Source organism: Lepisma saccharinum, chromosome 6 (assembly GCF_977018435.1).
Source record: "Lepisma saccharinum chromosome 6, izLepSacc3.1, whole genome shotgun sequence".
Lineage (NCBI taxonomy): Eukaryota > Metazoa > Arthropoda > Insecta > Zygentoma > Lepismatidae > Lepisma > Lepisma saccharinum.
In genome coordinates this window covers 62053280-62075083 of record NC_139234.1, presented here as the reverse complement: position 1 = coordinate 62075083, position 21804 = coordinate 62053280, and the positions used below count along the sequence as shown (strand labels likewise).

The 21804-nt window shown below is 36.9% G+C and overlaps 1 protein-coding gene across 1 annotated transcript; it reads left to right on the top strand.

Moving 5' to 3' along the window:
• The first annotated feature begins 113 nt into the window (after positions 1-113).
• On the top strand, positions 114-21285 carry LOC145989418 (recQ-mediated genome instability protein 1-like). Its single transcript, XM_083124760.1, has 8 exons — positions 114-301; positions 7422-7559; positions 8410-8634; positions 9435-9568; positions 11059-11272; positions 15595-16482; positions 17811-17906; positions 21027-21285. Exons 1-8 carry the CDS (start codon positions 182-184, stop codon positions 21186-21188), a joined length of 1977 nt encoding a protein of 658 aa, XP_082980886.1. The 5' UTR covers positions 114-181; the 3' UTR covers positions 21189-21285.
• The last annotated feature ends 519 nt before the right edge of the window (positions 21286-21804 follow it).

Sequence of the window (21804 nt, the reverse complement as noted above, 5' to 3'; positions counted from 1 at the left end):
AAAAGTTCCATTTATATTCAAATGATTAGTCAATATTTATTTCATAGCATGAAAAAATGCTTGCACCTGGTGCTCAGAAATAGGGATCTATGCACATCCTCCGTGATCAAATGTTGACAAATGGGAGGGAAATTTCAGCGCTGTGCTTTAGCATGTATGAAAAATGTACATTTTTAGGTAAATGCAAATGGATTCAAAAATACAAGCCATCAGGAATTTCCTGCAGAAACATTCACTACATTCAGCTGATACGTGGATAGAAGGTTTTATAGAATGGTTTCTGTCGGAACATAATGGTCAGGTAGGTTAGGCCTAAAGTCATAATTTTACATTTGAATTGAATTTCCATTTAAACCTACAAAGAAATGTACATTTTTTACTTAATTTTCTTACTTTTTTGGTACTACTTTACTATACCGGAGACACCTATCAATGATTTATTTCGCAATTTTTTACATTGCTAACGTACTATTCTTTAGGTGAAATAATGAATTTCTAACAAAAAACCATTGACATTAGCCCCACAAACCATCCACGGGTAGCCCCAAAGCCGGCATGAGTTTACAATACCGGACCACTCTCCAATTTCTATAAATTTTCGCCTACTTACTAATTTCGGTGTCCTGATGACGTATCTGTAGTTCATATTTGGCGGTCACTTGTTAAAATTGTACATTTACGTGTAGAACTTGTAAAATAACCTTGCGATTTACCAGGGTGATTGTCCATACACAGCAATTCGGAAACATCTTTCTTTCGCAATTTGTTAATGGTCTTCCTTTACGCACAACAATCTTGCTGACGTCAGACGAGGAATGCCTACAAGGTTAGGTTAGGCCTGTTAGGTTAGGTTCCATTAGCATAAATACAAAGAAAAATTAATATTTTAGCTAAGAGAACTATACCTTGTTGATTTCTTCGTTGGGAAAATGGCATGTTCCGTGGAGCTATTGTTCTTATGGTAGGGTTACGTTACGTTAAGAAAACATAGTTTATTTCGTTTTTTTTCTCGATTTCCATACTTGACCGCCAATTATTACATGCAGATTCGTGATTAGGAGTTCACAGTTAGTGAGTAGGCGAAATTTCATAGAAATTGGAGAGTGGTCCGGTATTGTAAACTCGTTCCAGCCCCAAAAACCATTGACGTTAGCCCAAAAATTCACGATAGCCCCACGAACCATCACGGGGTCGAGGTATGCCTACTAGGTTAGGTTAGGTTCCATTAGCACTCCTTTCGTTCAATTTAGCATATACGGACAACATCGGTTTTTCTCGATGACGTGCAGAAAGCAAATGGCGGCAGCAGCAATAGCGCGTCGGAAATAGATTTTCGTAGAAAACCACATGCATTCGCATTAAAATGGATCAAAACTACATTCCCGAACATCAACAACGCTACAGAAAATGATTTGCGTAAGTACTTTCTCCTGTAAATTTGAAGAAATCCGTCTCCGGTATAGTAAAGTGTTACCACTTTTTTCTGTTATATGGTAATCCCATTTAATCAACTAACTTACTCACTTACCGACACAGAGAGAGAGAGAGAGAGAGAGAGAGAGAGAGGCAGACAGACAGACAGAGAGAGAGAGGCCACACACACGCAGAGGTTAATATGCGATATCGCCCGAACGGATTTCTTCAAATTTACAGGAGAAACTACTTACTGAAATCAGTTTCTGTAGCATTGACGAAGTTCTTGGAGGTATTTTCTTTCGCGGAAACTGAAAACTTCACGATAGAATGCTGCAGAACAAGAAATAATCACTTTTTATGTAAGAAACTTGCATTTTCTGTAAAGCGACATTATGCCGTTGTTTCCATTATCTACCTGCAGATGGCATGACCGTCGAAAGTCTCGCCAGTGTTTCCAAATGTGCCTTTTTTTTTTACGAGATTTTTTCCTTTTTTTTAACTATGCTTACCTAACCTAACCTAACCTTGCCGGAAATGGTCCGTAGTGCTATCGTGAATGGTTTTTGGAGCTATCCATCAATGGTTCGTGGGGCTATCGTGAATCGTTTTTGGGGCTATCCATCAATGGTTCGTGGGGCTATCGTGAATAATTTTGGGGGTTATCCATCAGTGGTTTGTGGGGCTATTGTGAATGTTTTTTGGGGGCTATCCGTCAATGGTTTGTGATGACATAATAAACACGAAAGTAGGTATTTTTCGGTAAAGAAGGTTGAAACACTGCATACCCACTCCAAATCGACAAAACAAAAGCACAATGCATGATGATCCATGATGAGTGCACGCCATATTGTCTTTTACCCAAGTGGAACAAGGAACACAAATAATGACTCGTAATATGAAAAGTTGACACTTTTGTATGGTAAAAGGCATAACTTCACCTTAAAGAATCTTCCGCAATGCAGAATAGGAAAGTATCAATGATAAAATTAACGAAATAAACGACTGAGAGGTGTTCGGACGATATAGCATAATTATATACAGCGTTATTGGTAATCGACTTAATCGACACGTTGCTAACAGCTGACGAATGAGTGACTACTGGGGACAAAAATCATGCCCAAAATTCCCATACCCACAGAAAGAAACAGTCATTGGTGCACACGTCATGAAGAAATTTGGAAATTATCGTTTAAATCGAAGAGGATTACTCAAAAAATTGGTAACACACTTAGCGTAAACATTACGGAAAAAACTTCCTGGTTTCATAAGCTCTCCAAAAAGATACAAATGTTGTCAACTGACACACGGGTTGGGGGAAAATCTGAATAAAAAGCGGAGAAGGCACGTTGTAAACCTCTTCGTAAAGTGAAAAGAAGTTGTCTGTTGTGAGAAATAAAGGAACGAAAATGAGTGAAATAATAATGTTATTTGCCATTCTCATGATTCCAGGTTGTCAGAATTAACTGTTACAAAAACTACAAATCCTGTTAAAATTGCCTCCCCCAGTTACGTATGCGAGCATGCATCCTGCGGCGTACTTCAGACACAGTCACTCCCGTTGACACACTGTCTCAATTCTCTGTCTCAACTCTTCTTGGGAATCCACTGGTGTACTGAAGACTTACTCTTTCATGTGACCCCAAATGTAAAAGTCGCATGCTATTGAGGAGGGAGATCCTGTCAGAAGGATGGATTTTTGTCGATTTTTACTACAAACTGACACTGAAGACCCCCATCACCTGACAAGAATTCTGTGGACGGACGAATCCAAATTTGACGGCGATGGTATTATAAATTTTCATAATGCACATTTTTGGCCCCCTAAGGGTCATAACCCAAGAAAATGTAAAGAAAATGCTCACCATAGAAAATTCTCACTAAATGTGTGGATGGGAATCATCCACAATCATGAGATCGGGCCATTCTTTCTGCCACAAAACCTAACTTGTGTTACCTACGAAAACTTCCTAAGGGAAGAATTGGCGACGCTGCTGGAGGATGTGCCGCTCGCCACAAGATGGAGTTTGATTTACCAAGATGATGGCTGCCCAGCCCACTATTTCCAGGGTGTGCGACACTGGCTGGACAACAATTATCCCATGCAATGGATTGGTCGAGGCGGCCCGAAACCCTGGCCGGCGAGGAGTCCGGATTTGACGCCATGCAACTTTTGCATTTGGGGTCACATGAAAGAGTTAGTCTACACCAGTGGATTCCCAAGAAGAGTTGAGAGAGAGAATTGTGACAGCCGCCCAATACATAAGAGACAAGTGTCAACGCGAGTGACTGTGTCTGAAGTATGCCGCAGGCTGCGTGCTTGCATACGTAACCGGGGGAGGCAATTTTAACAGGATTCGTAGTGTTTGTAACAGTTAATTCTGACAACCTGGAATCATGTGAATGGTAAATAACATTATTATTTAGCTCATTTTCGTTCCTTTATTTCTCACAACCGACAACTTCTTTTCACTTTACAAAGAGGTCTACAATGCGCCTTCTCCGCTCTTTATTCAGATTTACCCCCAACCCGTGTGCCAGTTGACAACATTTGTATCTTTTTGGAGAGCTTATGAAACGAGGAAGTTTTTTCCGTAATTTTTACGCTAAGTGTGTTACCAATTTTTTGAGTAATCCTCTTCGATTTAAACGATAATTTCCAAATTTCTTCATGACGTGTGCACCAATGACTGTATCTTTCTGTGGGTATGGGAATTTTGGGCATGAATTTTTTTCCCCAGTAGTCACTCATTCGTCAGCTGTTAGCAAAGTGTTGATTAAGTGTCCAGGGTGTATAGTGCGCGTCAAATCTCCTGCATATGGCGATAGCCAATAGCAGCGCACTGCAGCGGTGCCATGTCGAAATCTCACACGGAAAAGAGACAGCGTGGTTGAGCGAAACGCCTTGTCACGGAGAGCACGGAACATTAGATAATATAACATATAATAAACTTAATGGGAGAAAAGAACATACCTGATTAGGGACTGCATAATTCTTTCAATATTCTCAAGGTGGAAGTTGTAAGATATTTTGTCCCGTAAAGAGTACGTTATCTTTTTGGCAGTAGAAAATTCGCCACGATCGTAAATTTCAAAGACTGTTCTACGAACTACGTCTTTTTTCAAAGTCATCTAAATTTGTCGTTCTTTTCGGTATGTTAATGTGCTTTCTAGTCTAGGTTATTGAAACATTGGAGCAGGCCCCGATCCACATTGTTTTGCCCCCGAACATATCCGAGAAACGTTAGCTTGATTCACACCACACGCTTGAGCTGTTAGATCCTGGCACTTCTTAAAGTCAATTTCACTTCTTTGTTCGTCACTCGAACACTTTTTTTAAAAAAAAATTGTACACCGGAAAAATCACCTGTCGTGCCTGGCTTCGTACAACACTGTATTTTTCTCTCTTCTCTCGCCATCACTACCACTTGGTTTACTCAACGACATGCTGCACACACCCACTAAACACATGAAAAAAACGAACAATGACGGTATCCTCTTCGTCAACTTCTTCTACCATCACTGGGAACGAACGTGCCCTGTTCCCTTAGCTAATCGGAAAGTTTCAGAACGCAACAGGAACGAAGGGAGAGCAAAAAGGATACAATGCAAATACGTTTATAATAACATTGCTTCTACAGAGGGAACGGTATAAGCTACAATCACGCTTGTTTTTCGTACATACTCGCAAATTCATTATCTTTCCATCTGTTGAACTACTGACACTTGAAATAATCTATTTATATCCGAGCGCCAGGTACACGATTTAGTAGCGAGCAAAAATCTCTGTCCGACACACTGTTTCTGCTGCCGCCATTTGCTTTCTGCACGAGAGCACAATGTACCGTGTGTTGGATGACGTAAATCCCATAGTCAGTGTTTCAAACTTGCCATGTTTTCACTATAACATGACATGTCGAGTATTTTTTTTTTTAACTATGCTTGCCTAACCTAACCTTACGGAAAATGGTTTGTGGGGCTAACGTGAATGGTTTTTGAGGCTAATGTGAATAGTTTGTGGGGCTAACATGAATGGTTTGTGGGGCTAACGTCAATGGTTTGCGAGGTATTAGCATAATTTCAAATCAGGCACGAAAGTAGGTATTTTCCAGTGAACAATGTTGCAACACTGCATAAATTGACAAAACTCTCTCACAACGTGCGATGAACCAGTATGCTATCCCCATAATGTGTGTTACAGAATCGAAATAACGAGTAACAGTAATTACTTGTAAATAATGTAAGAAATAGACATTATTTTTGTTAGAAATTCATTATTTCACCTAAAGAAATGTTCCGCATTCCAGAATAGTATGTTAGCAATGTAAAAAAATGATTTATAGGTGTCACCCCTATAGTATACTAGTACCTGGAAATGAGTTTCTCTAAGGTTTCGAACGTTAATTGATGCATTTTCTTTCATCATGGAATCTATTTGACCGGGAAATCATGTATTTTTCAATAGAAATATCTCACCTACACACAGTTGCCATTGCTTTCCTACATGAACCGGATGTTTCATACGTTGGATGACGTAACCCCCTGACAGTGTTTCCAACCCCTTTTGTTTTTAACTATGCTTGCCTAACCTAACCTTATAGGAATGGTTCATGGGGCTATCCATGAATGGTTCGTGGGACTATCCGTCAGCTACCTGTGCATAATGTACAATTTGCACACGTGACAAACACGATAGTAGGTATTTTTCAGTGAAGAAGGTTGGAAACACTGATATTCGAAAACAAAAGAAGTGATATCGCACCATTACGTGCGTTCAGTAGCACTTAGAAAAATGCAGTATTTTAGTAGAAAAATGTTTGTGTTCGTGTAAAAAGCATAATGGCACCTTGAACTATGTTCCACAATACACAATTGGTAAGTACAAACCATGCGAAACACAAAAATATCTGATTTTAATGTGTCTCCGATCTATGAAACTGGTACCTTAACTTTTTGTTTTAAGTCAATTTTATGCACAGAAAGGTTATTCAGAAGTGGACCTACAATTTACAATGGAATCTGAACCACTTGATAGATTCGCCTGTTCTACAACAATGATTTCATTACATGCAGTGTTTTTCTGGGGTGTCACTTGGAAAAGAACCCTCAGAAATAAATGCAACATCTTGTAGAAGTAACATGACAATATGCACCTGTTATTTATCTTTTGCATGTTGTTCACAAGAAGCTGTGTTCTCAATAGCATGTTGCCACGATCTATTGGCAGCGCATCTGCACAGATTGCATGGAGCTTGTGTCATTTGTTTCTTTGGTCTGAAAGCTCCCTTACAAACCAACTTTCCAAAACCTTTCTTCCCAGGAAAGAAAACACTGGTTACATGTATAAATGCACATACTAAAGAGGCATATTATACATCCATATATGTGTTTACACTAAGCATTTGTTGACTATTGGGTAGGTAGCAGATGTGTTACCATCTTCAAAACATTTAATGTTAGTTTCAAGTGTACTTATTAGGTGATCTGATGAATTTGGAAGTATGCTCATTTATATTGTGTAAAATATGTAATTTACAAATAATCACATGCTGAATCTATTTTTATTCTTATCTGTGAAATATAATTCCCCTGCCTAAATGTTTATGTTGAGTAGAGTAGACAGATTCAGTTATATTTCCTTAAGAGTTTGCTTAATAGTTTTTTCTTCTCCGTTGAATGTATTTTGTAATCCGAAGAAATATCATTCCACTCCAGAAATTCTTATGTGAAAAGGTTAGGTTAGATTGTCTTCAAACAGGAGTTCTCAGTTTCCCAGCCAGGTTAAATCTGCATTAGCTTCCAATGTTTCAAGCACATACATTGCTCTCATCATGGAATCACGTCGCCAGGAAAGTTACAATTTCTAGATTTATTATTTTGGCATGCTGATTCTTTAGGTGTATATAACAATTATTTGAGCACGTCATTGAGGTAAAATTCATGAATACAAGAACTTCTGCAACCTACTTTTTGACAAATTTCAAACAATAATTTGCACTTTTTTTCAGTGGTCTGATCAAACTGCTTTCACCACGGTGAAGGATCAGTGGACATTGGCAGATTTGCGGCAGATAGGATGTGGATGCCTTCCTCCTAACCTTGGCAGTCATATGGTCTTTACATTACCAGGAAAATATGCTGTACAAGTAAGTTTATCTGTGATGTAGACATTCTTTCTTATATCCAGAGCAGTGACAGTGGTTTCTCTGTAATGACATAATTTTGAAAGGAAGGGGATCCTCCCCTAAGCTGTTTGGGTAGTAGGATAGCAAAGGGTGCCAGTACTGATCAGTCAGCAGTTTAAGTGGTCATTGCTCAAAACACATTCCGTGATCAACTCGTTATGGTGATTCCAGGTTTGATTCCCTATCATGAATCGTGGAGGTACACAGTGGTTCGAATTCCACTTTAAACTGTAGGTCCAGTTCCAATTAGCCTTACTGTGCATAAAGTGGGCTTAAAACACCAAATTAACCAACCAACCCTATCATGAATCCATGTTCCTTTGTGTGAGTTTACTTTAGGTCCATTTTAAACACAGATATGCTAATCGACACTGTACATACGTACAATTTAAAGTGCTATCCAAATCACTATAGGCCTGACTGGGTATTGAACCTAGAACCCCTTGATTAAAAGGTGATGGTATTGTCACTACATCATTGAGAGAGGGGGGGAGGTATGTTCCTTAGTGAGTTTCCCTTCATAAGTTGTATCAAAATATTATTCCTCTTCATCAGCAGAATTAGTTAAAAAGAGGTAAAAAAAGTACCAAAAAAACCTAGTTACCGTTTTCTCTTTATTTTCAAATGGATTTCACATTAAATGGCTTTGAAAATTTTATTTTTATTGCCTTATTTACTTAATTTTCATCATGTATGTTAACTGCAGAAAAATTAATCTTTTTCATGACCGATGTTCCAGTTTTTAAGAAGTGATGATGACTTAATATTAGATATCTTTTTTCCATAATGTTCCATTCATTCATAATTTCAGGTTGAATGGGTTAAAAATATTGGCCAGCCAGCATATTCACAGCTGCAGCAAGTACGTAAAGTTTCAATAGAAAATGTAGAAGCAACGAAGCAGCATCAGCAGGTTTGGGAACCCAAATCCACTCGAATGTTGAAGTTGGGTCTCTGTGATGGAATTCAGGAAGTTCTTGCAATAGAATATCAGCCACTGAGAACAATTAATGAGCATCTGATTCCAGGATCGAAGGTATCTGAATAACACTCCTTGCATAGTGTGTAAAAGAACAGTAGTGCCAAACTTTTTTAGAAACATTGGGTGGACTGAACCTGGAGAGTTTGGTATTCTTAGCATTATACTCCTACATGCTAACAGTGTTTTACTTATTTTAAATAGGTTAGGATTGTTAATTAGTTTAACGAAGTATTTCTACAATTCCTTTCCTCTTCTGCCTTTAATACTATTTTCACCAATATTTCTTCAGACTACTTCCACTCATTTTTAGTATCCTCAATGCCTTCATCATCATCATCCTGTGTGCGGTCATGTTTCTTATTAGCAGAAGGTGGAAAGTAAGGGCAACCAGGGTAGAAATTTGAGGAGGGAGTGACAGGGTGGAAAGTAGGGAAGGAGGTGCCAAAAATCCAACTCGCCTAGGTGAAAATTTTATCTTGAGCCATCCATCCCTGTGTGTTTATATACATTATGTATATGTGCATAGTACCTGATATAGGCCTATATGTTTTTTTTGTCAGTGCTAGTAATTGCAATTGCAATTTTTCAAAGATTAACTCAAGTGTGCTTATTTTTAGGTGCTCCCCCCCAGAAACTAAAACAAGCTGTATTCAATTCATGCTTTGCTTAGCTTTGCCCCCCCCCCAAATATCTGATGAAATCGGTGCCTATGCTGACAGGCATTCAAGTATATTAATTTAAGTCCTGAAATTAAAAACAGCTATGTAGAGATAAAATGTATACATGCTCATAACATTTATTTTGATGTATTATTAAATGATTGTGAAAGGCTGTTAAGTAGTACATTGTTGCAGATACTTATTGTTGGGCCTGTTATGTGCAGAAGAGGTGTGATCCTACTGAAAGAACAGAATGTAAAATTGCTGGGAGGAGAGGTGGATTCACTGATAGTGCCAAATGCACTTGAAAATGTCCTTGCCAGAACACTGTGAGTACATACATTTGTTTTGTTCAGTGTAGTGTGAATGGGTGACTAATGGATTTGTATTGTTGACGTTATTTATCTCAGTAGCATACAATGCTTGCAAACCAGGAGTTCTGCATTTGAATCCTGAGTAATACGCAGATATTTCATAATGTTTGTTCCTTCATCAAGTTATTATTTATTTTCATAATCATGATTAACCTACAGAGATGGAGAATTACAAAACATATACATAGAATGCACGTGGTACATGTGCACAATGCCTTACCTAATATTTAAATAGGGCCTCCCTGATGGTGCAGTGGCAGCGTCGCCACCTTGTAATCAAGGGGTCTGTGGTTCAATACCCGGTGGAGGCACATAGTGGTTCGGATCCCACTTTAAACTTTAGGTCCAGTCCTGATTAGCCTTACTGTGCATAAAGTGGACTTAAAACACCAACTCAATCAATGAATCAAATCAATATTTAAATGTAGGACCCCTTGTAAAATTTTCTTTTCCAGAGAGAACTTCCCTGATTTCGTAGTGGTAATGTCATCACCTTGTAATTAATGGGTCCAAGGTTTGATACCTGGTTGAAGCACATTGTGGTTCAGATCCCACTTTAAACTGTAGAGCCAGTCCCGATTAGCCTATCCGCATATAGAGAACAAAAAAAAGCCTTTAATGAAAATATTACAATGACAAATTAGGCATTTGTCATTCAATCTAAATTTGTTTTGCATATGAAGATCATTTTTCTTTTTTCAAAGGGTGTCTGCAGGACTTTTTTCCAGGGGGGAGGGGCATGCTAGGATTTTTTTTTCCAAGGGGGCAAGATCCCTCCCCTCCCAAACACTTAAGTTATCATGTTGCTGCAACAATCTGTATCAGTTGTGCTTGTAATCAGTAGTCCCTTATAATACTTAAGGTAAATCATTGAAACTGAAATGAAATTATATGTTCGAAATATATATACAGTGGAATCTTAAATTGAATTTTGGATAATTTGAATGTTTTTTGTGTTCCTTGGAGATTGAATGAAAAAGAGTCCAGTGTGTGTGTGTGTGTGTGTGTGTGTGTGTGTGTGTGTGTGTGTGTGTGTGTGTATATCTATATATATATATATATATATATATATAATGGATAAAAGCAAGGAGGGCCAAAAGGGCTAAGTAAAAATCAAAGAAGGTAAAAGGAAACACTCACCGGACAGTAGAAAAATTCAAAATTTTTCATCGGTGTGAGGAGAAATAAACGGAACTTCCGGTTTTACCTTCTTTGATTTTTATATATATATATATATATATATATATATATATATATATATATATATATATTTTTTTTTTCTTAATACACCCCCAGATGCTCATGCTAACATCATGAATCTGCATATGAAGGTAAAAAAAATACAACTTTAACTAATGTCTCCTAAAATAGGAATGTTTCCAATCTTCCTACTCGCAAATTGTTTGTGTCACTCAAATGAACTGAAATGATTTTTATCGTTGTAGCAATTTGGCAGAAAATCCAAATCCTACCGTATTGGAAAATTATGAACCAGCTGAACAGACTGTTGATAATGAAGCAGTTGACATTGTGCAGCGTAATCCTATAAACCACCACATTGCAAATCAACACACTGCAGCACGCATCATTGCAAATCAACACACTACAGCACGCAGCAACTGTCAGCAGAGTAGAAATCAGCCACCTTGCCCTTCAAAGGTATGTATTGTTATCAAATCAGTTTGCATATCTCTCATTTACTCAGTAATGCATGCTGGTATTCCAGATTCCGGACATTCTATGATATGTCCAAATCTCCAAGCAGCAGATAAATAATATTAATAATAATAATATAAAATGATGGGTGCCAAAAGGATACGTTTCTATGTAAAATAAACACTTTGTGTTAAATTCGAAATACATCCATTTTTTTTTTTCGAAGAACTTGCAATTTCAAAGCCATTAATTCTGATATGCTTACTTTAGCCAAACTACAAAGTAATGCATAGCTACCTCCCTGTGCAATTAAGGCTGGTTACGATAAAAAAAGAAACTGTATTTTAACAAGAGAATTAGTCTGGCTTTATTTAATATTTCTACTTTTGTATAAATATTAAATAATGTGACCACTACTTCACACCATGTGCATGCACTGCGGTACAGCAAGGCAAGCAGTGCTGGCCCATAGCATAACTGTTACTTCTTTAATTTTTGGTTTTTCATTATTTCTTCCATGTTGCCTCAAGAGAATCAACCTGCAAGCCTCCAAGGTTTGTCCTTTTCCGATATGGGGCCATCCACACCCTCTTGTGGCATGTTGACAAAACATATGCGACACATCACCCTGAATAACAAGTATTCTAAAACAATATATTTAAAAAATACTAAACTTATTTTACTTACGATTAGTGAGTATGTACTATTTCCAAACAACGTTTCAGGAATCAACTGTTCCCTTCATCAGGTTCCTTCTTGACTAGCGAGATCGCTTCATAGCCATGACAAATTGAATTAAAAACAAGGAAAAAGGATATAGGAATAACTATGGTAGAAAAGGAATTCTAAAAACTTGCCCAATCCTATTAAAACTTCCATACCCACTACCATCCTTTCGTAAAACCACATAAGTTAAAAAGTCAATCTTAAAAGAACATTTCAACTTGAAAAGTTAAAGACGCATGCCAATTCACTTTCATCCGTGAGCAGGGTTACCAGATCGCTATAAGGGAAAAGTAGGGCATAATGTCCCAAAATGTAGGACACAAAACATTCACAATAAATAATACACATTTCTAGAACACGTTAGAAATTAATGTAAAATTTACACTTTTCACCCTCAAAAAAAAAAAAAGAATGATTTCTTAATGAATTCTTAAATGCAAATTTTCCAAATGTGTAAACAATACTAAACAATGCACTTCTCACTACACATACTTTCAGAGGAGCCAATTTTTATCAGAATGTCAGTTTTAGTCAAAATATATTTATGAGAGACTGAACAATCAAACTCTCTGAAATTATACTGAGCTCCAGTACCAAACTTTTTGCAGACTTTTTGAAAAAAAAAAAAAAAATCTCCCATGACTCCGTTGTGCTGATGGTAATGAAAGTACTCTCTCATTATGACCTGGAATGGCAAACAAATATTCAGCAATTACCATAATTTGAAATGGTTCCAGAACTTTCATTTCATCTTGAGTATATTTTAGTTCAACATCTTTGTTCTCTATACCTCCTGCACAGGCCCTGCATTAGAATCAAAATATTGAATGAGAATGGGAAACACCTTGTTCCATCAGTATAAACCCCAAGGCAAGAAATTTTCTCAGGCATTGAACAGTGACATCATCAGAATGTGACCCAAAAAGCTTGTTCATTAATTCCTTCCATTTTTGTTCCAGCAGAAACTTTTCTTTTCTCTTTGGGCAATAACTGAAACAAAATAAAGTTCACTACTGAATTTGAGAGTGCAGTCCATAGACTTGTAACTTGCATGATTTCTCTTTGTTCAACTGAAACACGTATTTTCACAATATTATGTTACACTCAAAATGTAGGACATTTATGATAATTTTCAAATTCCTCCCAGACGCCAGACATGAGGCTAAAATGTAGGACATGTCCGGGAAAAACCGGACGTCTGGTAACCCTACCCGTGAGGGATCCAAATTCCTCACAGCTGTGCCTCACAATCCGGATCCCTCATGGGTGAAAGTTTAATTGACGTGCATATTTTAACTTTTCAAGTCAAAATGTTCTTTTAAGATTGACTTTTTAACTTATGTGGTTTTACGAAAGGATGGTAGTGGGTATGGAAGTTTTAACAGGATTGGGCAAGTTTTTAGAATTCCTTTTCTACCATAGTTATTCCTATATCCTTTTTCCTTGTTTTTAATTCAATTTGACGTGGCTATGAAGCGATCTCGCTAGTCAAGAAGGAACCTGATGAAGGGAACAGTTGATTCCTGAAACGTTTGGAAATAGTACATACTCACTAATCGTAAGTAAAATAAGTTTAGTATTTTTTAAATATTTTTTTAGAATACTTATTATTCTGTAATTGTGAGTAATTCACCCACCCACAAGATATGACATTACTCTGGTCAACGTGTACAAACCCACCAAGGGCTCATAATAGAAACAGGCGACTTGAATTACCCAATAGGAGACTAGCTTATGTGGAGGGAATCTTTGTTTTCCAATCGGTAAGGGATGAAAAAAAAAGTCAGATGCCATTGGTGAAGTCTGCTGATGTCTTCAGTGTTGCGAACTACATGATTAAGTGTCTACGTGTACTGTATACTTTCAGCGTTGTAGCATATCCACCAAGCTAGTTAAAATTTATATTCATAAATAAACTATAAAGTTTCAAAACACAAAAATATGATTGCTGATATACGGATGGCATATCTTATGTGAAGATAATTGGTAGAAAAGGCTACAAAGCCTTAACTTCGCCATGATAAACAAGACACAATAAAATAAAAAAATGTTTCAGAGCATTCAGTCTATTAAGACAGCTAACATGTCCATGGACACATCCGCCAAATAGTTGGTAAAATTCGCTGGCCGCTGTCACACCTTTTTTAAGCAGGTTGAGAGATTAAAAGTTAGTTTTTCCGACGGGTGAATTTCTATTTGTTTGCTTCAAAAACTTTAGTATTGGCAAAGTGCCAAAGTAGATTTGTGAATATTGCAATGTATGAAAATCTTGAAAATTCTTCCAATCATCCACGATTGTCTGTTAGATTAAATTTGTTTAACAACAGACCAACCGAAGTTCAAATAAATGAACAACTGTGCCAGGACAATCATTTTTCCCTTAGAGACGTTTACGTTAAGGAAACAGTATCAGGTAGAGTGCTCATGTTTTCAGTATAATGTACCATGTAGAAGCAATGAATTCTTGGTTTTCTTAATTTTTCGGGATCTGCCTCCCCAACGGAAAATGTCACCGCATGCCACTGCTTCACACATACAAGAATGTAATTCTTGAGAAACAACGTTGAACAAATCTTAACCACAACTTAGTACAATTTTATATTTTCCACAAATGTCAGGCAAAGCTTGCATATTATAGGATACGTGTAGACCTAAGAAAATAATAAAGCAAGGCAGCTATCACTTGGTGAACTGCTCAAGTTGTCATCATAAATTAAGAATAGGAACAATTCATCTGGTCATCATTGTGATTGCAGGGTGTAAGAAGTGATCCTTTCCGAAGACAACCAAATGTCGATCTCCCTTTCACATAGTACATCCTAAACTGCATTTTGCAGACTAGTGAGGTGCTGGTAACTGGGCTAACCACCAGTATTATCCTCTGTGGGGCTCGTAATTGTGTCGGCAATATATGTTTGTGATTGAAGAGGTTTTTTCGGGCAATCAGCCAGGTGACTTCAATCCCTGAAGATGAGAGTGACGATAGCTCTCGGAAGCCTATCCGGAAATCACCTGGCTGATTGCCCGAGAAAACCTCTTCAATATTTGCTGCCAGGAAAGCTTCAAAAAATATGTTTGTGATTGTCCCTTCATCCATGTCATCTTACCACCATTCATCCTCATCTTCGCAATTAGCCAAAAGGAGAAAAAATTAAATAAAACAAACAAAATCAATAAATCAATCATTGTGATAGCAAAAATTCTTGTCCACAAGCATAATTTCTTGACTTCTTAACCTGCCTGTCGATTTCTTTCCTTTTCTGATTAACTCAGTTGACCGATGAGCTACCAGATGGTGGTCCAAGGTAGTTTATAAATTGTATAGAATAAATTAACCTCAGAAACAACAGAACAACAATAGAAATTTGAACTCCCGATTTTTTAAATAAGAAAGGAGCATTTGAAGCAATTGAACCACAACTTTGAAACAGTGCCAAGGTAGACTTTCTTGACTGGTAGACACCTTGCATATATTTATTTCGGTTTTCATTTCCTAAATGTACTATTTGCATGCACTGTTTTTTGATATCTGCATAATATCAATACAAATTACAATATTTTATAAACTGTAAGTAAGAAGATGGGATTTCTTTCAACAGGTGGCACCAGTAATGCAAAGGAGGAAAACAACTGACTTTCCAGATGACGACGAATTGCTTGAATTTGAGTTGGAGGCCCAAGTAGCAGCCTTGGAGCAAAACCTTACTTCTTCCAATAGAGTAGGAACAAATCGTTCGAATGCTTCCAGCATACTCCAAAATACTGCATGTGTACATAATAGGAGTGATGAAACAATATTAAGCGATGATGAAGATGGACTCCTCATGCAATTATCAGTTGACGAACTTGAAGAAAAAACCTTTTCAGACTTGAAATCTGTTGTGCAAAAACGTAACAATGTTAACGATACAATAAAACAGTTTGGGAAGATTTTAGGTTCAAATGCAGCTACAGGAAACACAAATGCAACTAAAAAATTGAAGACTGAGTTCCATACGTACAATCATGCAAATTTACCAACCAACCAGCAGCATGTATCAAAACCAGTGCTTCCGTTTAAAGGCATCACAGCAAAACAAAACTCTTCCTTTAACCAAAACAGAGTTAAAGTAAACAATACTCAAGTTTCAGTGCCAAATGTTGGTCAAAAAAAGCAAAACAGTAGTAACACTTGTGTTATAAGTTCAACGCAAAGTAAGATTACATCGTTTCTGAAGAGAGACAATCAAGCGCCAGAACAAACGAGCAAATTGGAAAGCAGACACGTTGAACCAAGCATTAGTATTGTTCCATATGTAGTTCCACAGAGTCCTTTTGTGTATATTTCTCAGCTGCTGTCCTTGTCATTAACAAGTGAAGTTGAGTATGTTGTCAAAGGGTTCATCATTACATTGACTTCCAAGCTGCAAGTGAAGGACGAGAAATGGGATCTTGTAGCTAAGATAAATGATGGTTCTGGTGTCCTGGAAGTTAGTTTTTCAGAGGAGGTAAGTTCTGGTTATTTGTACTAAATGAAAGCTTCCTGGCTGAGCACATTAAGTGTTTGACGTTTTGACCTCACCATCAAAGTTCTCGGGTTCTTGGGAGTGTCCTTTATGAAATTCATCTAATCATCATTCATTCTCATTGTAGTGTTTAGCCAAAAGTGGCAGTTGCAAACTAAATAAAAATAATACAAATACCAAATTAAGCTTGTAACAATGTTGCAGTGTTCATTTTTTGAACTAGCAGTATGCATTATGTGAGCATTGTATTGTGCTTGCACCCATGGTGTAACACTGTAAGTTTGGTATCATATTAAGGAACATAACTTGCATGCTGAAGACTACAATGGTAAAAGTATAAAAACTGGTGTTCTTTCCTATGTAATACTACAGTTGTTTGGGGAGTAACCTAAATGTCAACCTCTCTTCCACACAGCACACCCTGTACTTCATTTTGTACACTAACAAGGCACCATTCATCATCGTGGCAGAAAAGCAATGTCAAATAACCAAAGCAATGTATCTCAAGTATTTAGAAATAAAAAGCACTTATTGTAGTTATATTAGGGATGTGACGAAGAAAGACTATTAAACAGAAATGGAATGTTATTTTCAGCATGACAAAAATAAATTTGCTATGTACATTTCTATTGCATATCATATGTATATACATATATATTCTCAAGAGATGCGAATGTACATTTGCATCTACAAAATGTTACGTGAACCTTTAAGAAGAACATGGATTCTCAAGAGATTTAACATTAGTACACAAGCAGTTCTTTGAAATGCAAAATGAATTCCTGTTCTGCCAGATTCAACTTCAGAAACACGAGATTTGGAAGCACTTCAGGAAGTAACCTACTTCTTCTCTTATCTCAAATCTGTTCAGCAACACTGAACACTCAATCACTGAATACTGATGCAGCAGGTATGCCCAAGTATTTTCTCAGCACTTGCTTCAGGTTTGAATATTCATTTTTGAATTTCCAATACAACAGCAGATCCTGGTTCAGCAATATACTGTTTTATTTCCGATTTATAGTTAGGTTGATCCTCTGGATGAGTTTGCAATAATTGTATTACAAAAACTCTAATAATGACGAATCATAACCAAATTTTCAATAAATCTTAGAAAACTAGAATATAAAACTTATTAGAAGGTAAAAACCCTAGTATAATCTGTACCGGTTTAAATATCGGATTTTTGCCGATTCCGATACCGATGCCGATGTGTCAATTTCGGCCGATTTTCATACATCTGTAATCGGCTTCGGCACATCCCTAAGTTATATTAAATTAGAATGATTTTATTTTGCTCTATATTCCAGGTGCTTGAAGATATTGTTGGATTCAGTGTACCAGAATTGCAAGTCATGCGGAAAAAGGTGTCTGGAAATCCAATATTTAAGGAGAAAATTGTCAATGTAAGTAGATTCATAATCTATGGTAGCAGGTACAATAACCCAGTCAATAAAGGTTTCATGTCGGGAATAATTCCGTAAAAGCTGAATTTTGGTCAGTTGTTAGAACACTACTAGTAGTGCAAAATCCCAAAAGTCCCCGCTCCTCCTCACTGTGCTTTCCCCCCAGCACCCCCTACAAACATCAATTTTGCAGACTCTCAGTTATTGACCTACATCTCCTTAACCAATGGTCGTAGGCAGGAAATATTTTTTAGTCTTAATCCTCATTAGATGGGCTACAATAAAGATTCTGTTTAATTTTTCGATAATATTGGTGGTTTTGCCGTAATTTAAACAATAATCTTCAAAAAGTTATTTTTTTCTAGTGCTTTCCGAGGTTTTTGCCTTGTAACTCTTGAACAAATTAAATGACAAAAAAATGTTTGGAATAAAAGTTGTAGCCTAATTTATAAGCTTTAAAACGATATCAGTTTTAATATATTTTAATGAAAGATGCGCCAGAAAATGCATCTCCAAATGGAGGACAGCACCAAAAAATTGTTGTGTCTTTATCAGAGTCCGGCGGTTAAGTCTGGAATCATTGACTATTCGATAAAAGCACGAGACTTGGAAGAATCAATTGTTATACCACTTAAGACATGTTCAGTTGAGTAGCCAATTGCCATCTGCATGCTGATGGCCGCCATCTTGAAAAGAGTCCGCCATATTGGATATTTTTGATTTGATATATCTCGGGAACGGTGGCACCTGTCAACTTCAGGATTTTTCAGAAATGCTCCAAATAGTGTAAACTTTCATCATATATCAATAAATCTATTTTTGAAAATTAAAGAGTGTGGTTTACTCACTATAATACTTTATGTGAATAACTCTTGAGTTCAAAGTCTTAATAATTCTCGAACCTTACAGTGGTATTGTATATTTGGTAACGTTACGAAATGTATGTTAGAAGACTTTAAATTAACTGAACCCTTAAAATACTATTTTTTGTATTTACAATTTTACCTTAAATTTTTTTTAGAGAAATTCAATTTACGAACAACCTAATTTGATTTCTGAAAGTAGAAGTAATTGAAATTGTATTAAATTGTTTTATTATTTGAAAGAAAGAAATCATTCATTGTAATTGATGATACGAAAATATTGACATTTGTTTTACAAAATATTTTGTAATTAATTGCTCATTACATTGGTTCCCTTTCTGATCAGGTTTTAAATTCAAATCCTTCACAGGCAAGATTTCCCTTTCAGCAACAAACACCTATATTCTATCCTGGGAATCTCGGGAGCAATCCTGCACATAACTGAAAAAAAGGGGAGAAAGCGAGCAAAGCAGTACACGCTGATGAAAACAGCTGGTAACTGCAGTCTCTTTTACCCGTCCATGCAATCCCATTTCATGGCAAGATTTCATTGTTCGATCCCCTCTTGGACAGACTTACTTTCGTTCGCTTGCTCCATAGATTCCTGGGACAGAGTATAGTACTCTGTGCTTGGTTGTAATGGTCTTGAGCGTGAAAAACCCACCGCAGATTGCACAAAGTTTTGATGTATAAAAGAAGTTTATTTCATGAAGGCTCATTCCCAGGTGAACAATGTGAAGTTCTCTCAATTTAAGTTGTTACACTGAGAGTTTTGGACTTTTTTAGTTCCTTGCATGCACTAGTCTTCGAAATTGAGATATCTTGAGTCAGGTTCTGTGTTACAATTGACAGTTTGTGGAGTACACACGATGTAGTCTGATGGGCATGTGCTGTTTTCCTCACATGTCAAGCATTACTAAATGAATCTTTTGTACCCAAAGAGTTTATATACAGAGTTTATATTTAGGCTCCTCCAGTAAGAACACCACCATGCATTTTAAGGCAGTCATTTGAAGGTGGAGCCTCCCAACATGATGACTCTTTTATCGTCTTCATAGAGTTGTGGCTATCCGGGAACCATCGATATTTTGAATGCATGTATATGTATGGTACGTATATTCAATATCAATATGCAAAAGTTAGAACTGTAGTGTTGTCAGAAGATTTACGGTTTTTTTTGAGTGACATCAAACCCATGTCACATCATTACGACTTATTTAGTCATTAAGAAACAAAAACAGCAGTTTCAGATCCATACAATACTACAGCCAAATTACTGGTTTTTTTTGTTGTTAATTTTAACTTTGTTTCATAGATATTATGTAAGACGATAAGAGTTTATGAAGAGAAATGTGTTTTGAACTTAAGGCCATCCGGAAATGTGTAGTTATTGGAAAATATCCCATTCGTTTTTACTCGTTATGACATGGTTAGAATGGGATATTGTGATCCACTTTTGTCAACATGAGGATGTTAGAATAATAAAATTTCTGTATCATGAAAGAACCTCCAGTACTTATAGCCATAGGGTTGGTATCTTTGTAAGTGTCTTTGTTGTCAACCCAGTTCTGCTGATTTCTGATGGAGGAGTAGAGCGACAGAGGTCCTTGGATATGTCAATGGCTGACAAATTGTCAGTGACAATGTATGTAAGTATTTGCTGGTGATAACTAGAGAGAAATCATAAAATACATGCAAGTAAACAGTACACCGGACATTCCAAGTGTTGAATGGAAAATATTGCCTCCACTACATTCCCTATGTACCCAGAGCCTAAAAATGTCTGATAAAACAAGCAAAGAAGTGGTTTCAAGGGTACTCTTGTTTGAGTTTGCCCATGAAGACATGAATGGTGTTTGGAGTCAATGGTGGAAGGTATCGTGAAGTCCACGAAGACAAATTGTTTTGGTGGAGGAGTTGTAACTGGACACTGGCTCTGCTAGGGTTACCAGGTTTGTATGTAGGCAGTGGTAAGTGGAGTCAGCTGGCAAGTAGCTTCACGCAGGTAATCATGAGAATTCAAGACCACCACTTAAAACATTCAATTAAGGTGCAGGTTATGCAACAGTGGAATGGTTAATGAAATGTTAAGAACACTGATATAGGGCTTTTTAATGAAATGTCATGAACACTTTGGAGTTAAACGTCTCCATTCATTTATAATGAGGCTATTGCAACCAATTAGTGTCCGCAACTGTACAAGTTCATCCATTCTTAAAAGTATCTAATTAATAATTATGTACTTTTTCCTTTGCAGGGCTTTCAACAAGCAAAGAACAAATTAATCAGTTTGAACTGCTTCTTCCATATCAAGATGTCACCTGGTGAAACTCAACCAGTTGTCACACAGTTAACAGATATAAGTAACAGACATAAAAGAGACCTGGAGAATAGAATCCATCAGGCCAAGAGTAAATAAATGCATGTTGATGCATGACTAGGCATCTGGACTGGTTGGGATGTAATACATTGTGTATTTCTGTATACCTCATTTTATATATCGTATTTGAGTCACATTGATTTGTATAATTTAGTGTTTTCTGCAAGTCCAATTGTAAATAGTAAAATGTTATTTTACATTTTATAAAGTGTTTCAAACCAGTTTCTTATCTGCTAGTTTGTTCACATATCTTTAGTATTTTTTCCCCTATAACCATTGCATCAATTTAAAGAAATGAACAATTTCTTAATTTCTATTTGGAATATTTCATTGAGTCTTGCGTTATTGAAATAAATATTTTATGCAAGCATAATATAAGTGGGTTGGAAATTTCATAGTGGCAGCACTGCTGTATGTACGTCATGAAACTGAACCGGTGCTTCTCATTTATACCACATTTTAGTTTGATACCTAAGCTACCTGCTAGTAAATTGACTCTTCCTTCCAACACTAGGTTCATGCCTTGGAGTTGGCGGTCTAAGGTTGTGTAGTCAGAACCCCACTAATGTGAAAGTTCTGGTGATTCTCGCCGTACCTCCAGGACAGACCATCAATGCGCAGTATTGCTGCTCATTTTTGGAACATAACATAACAT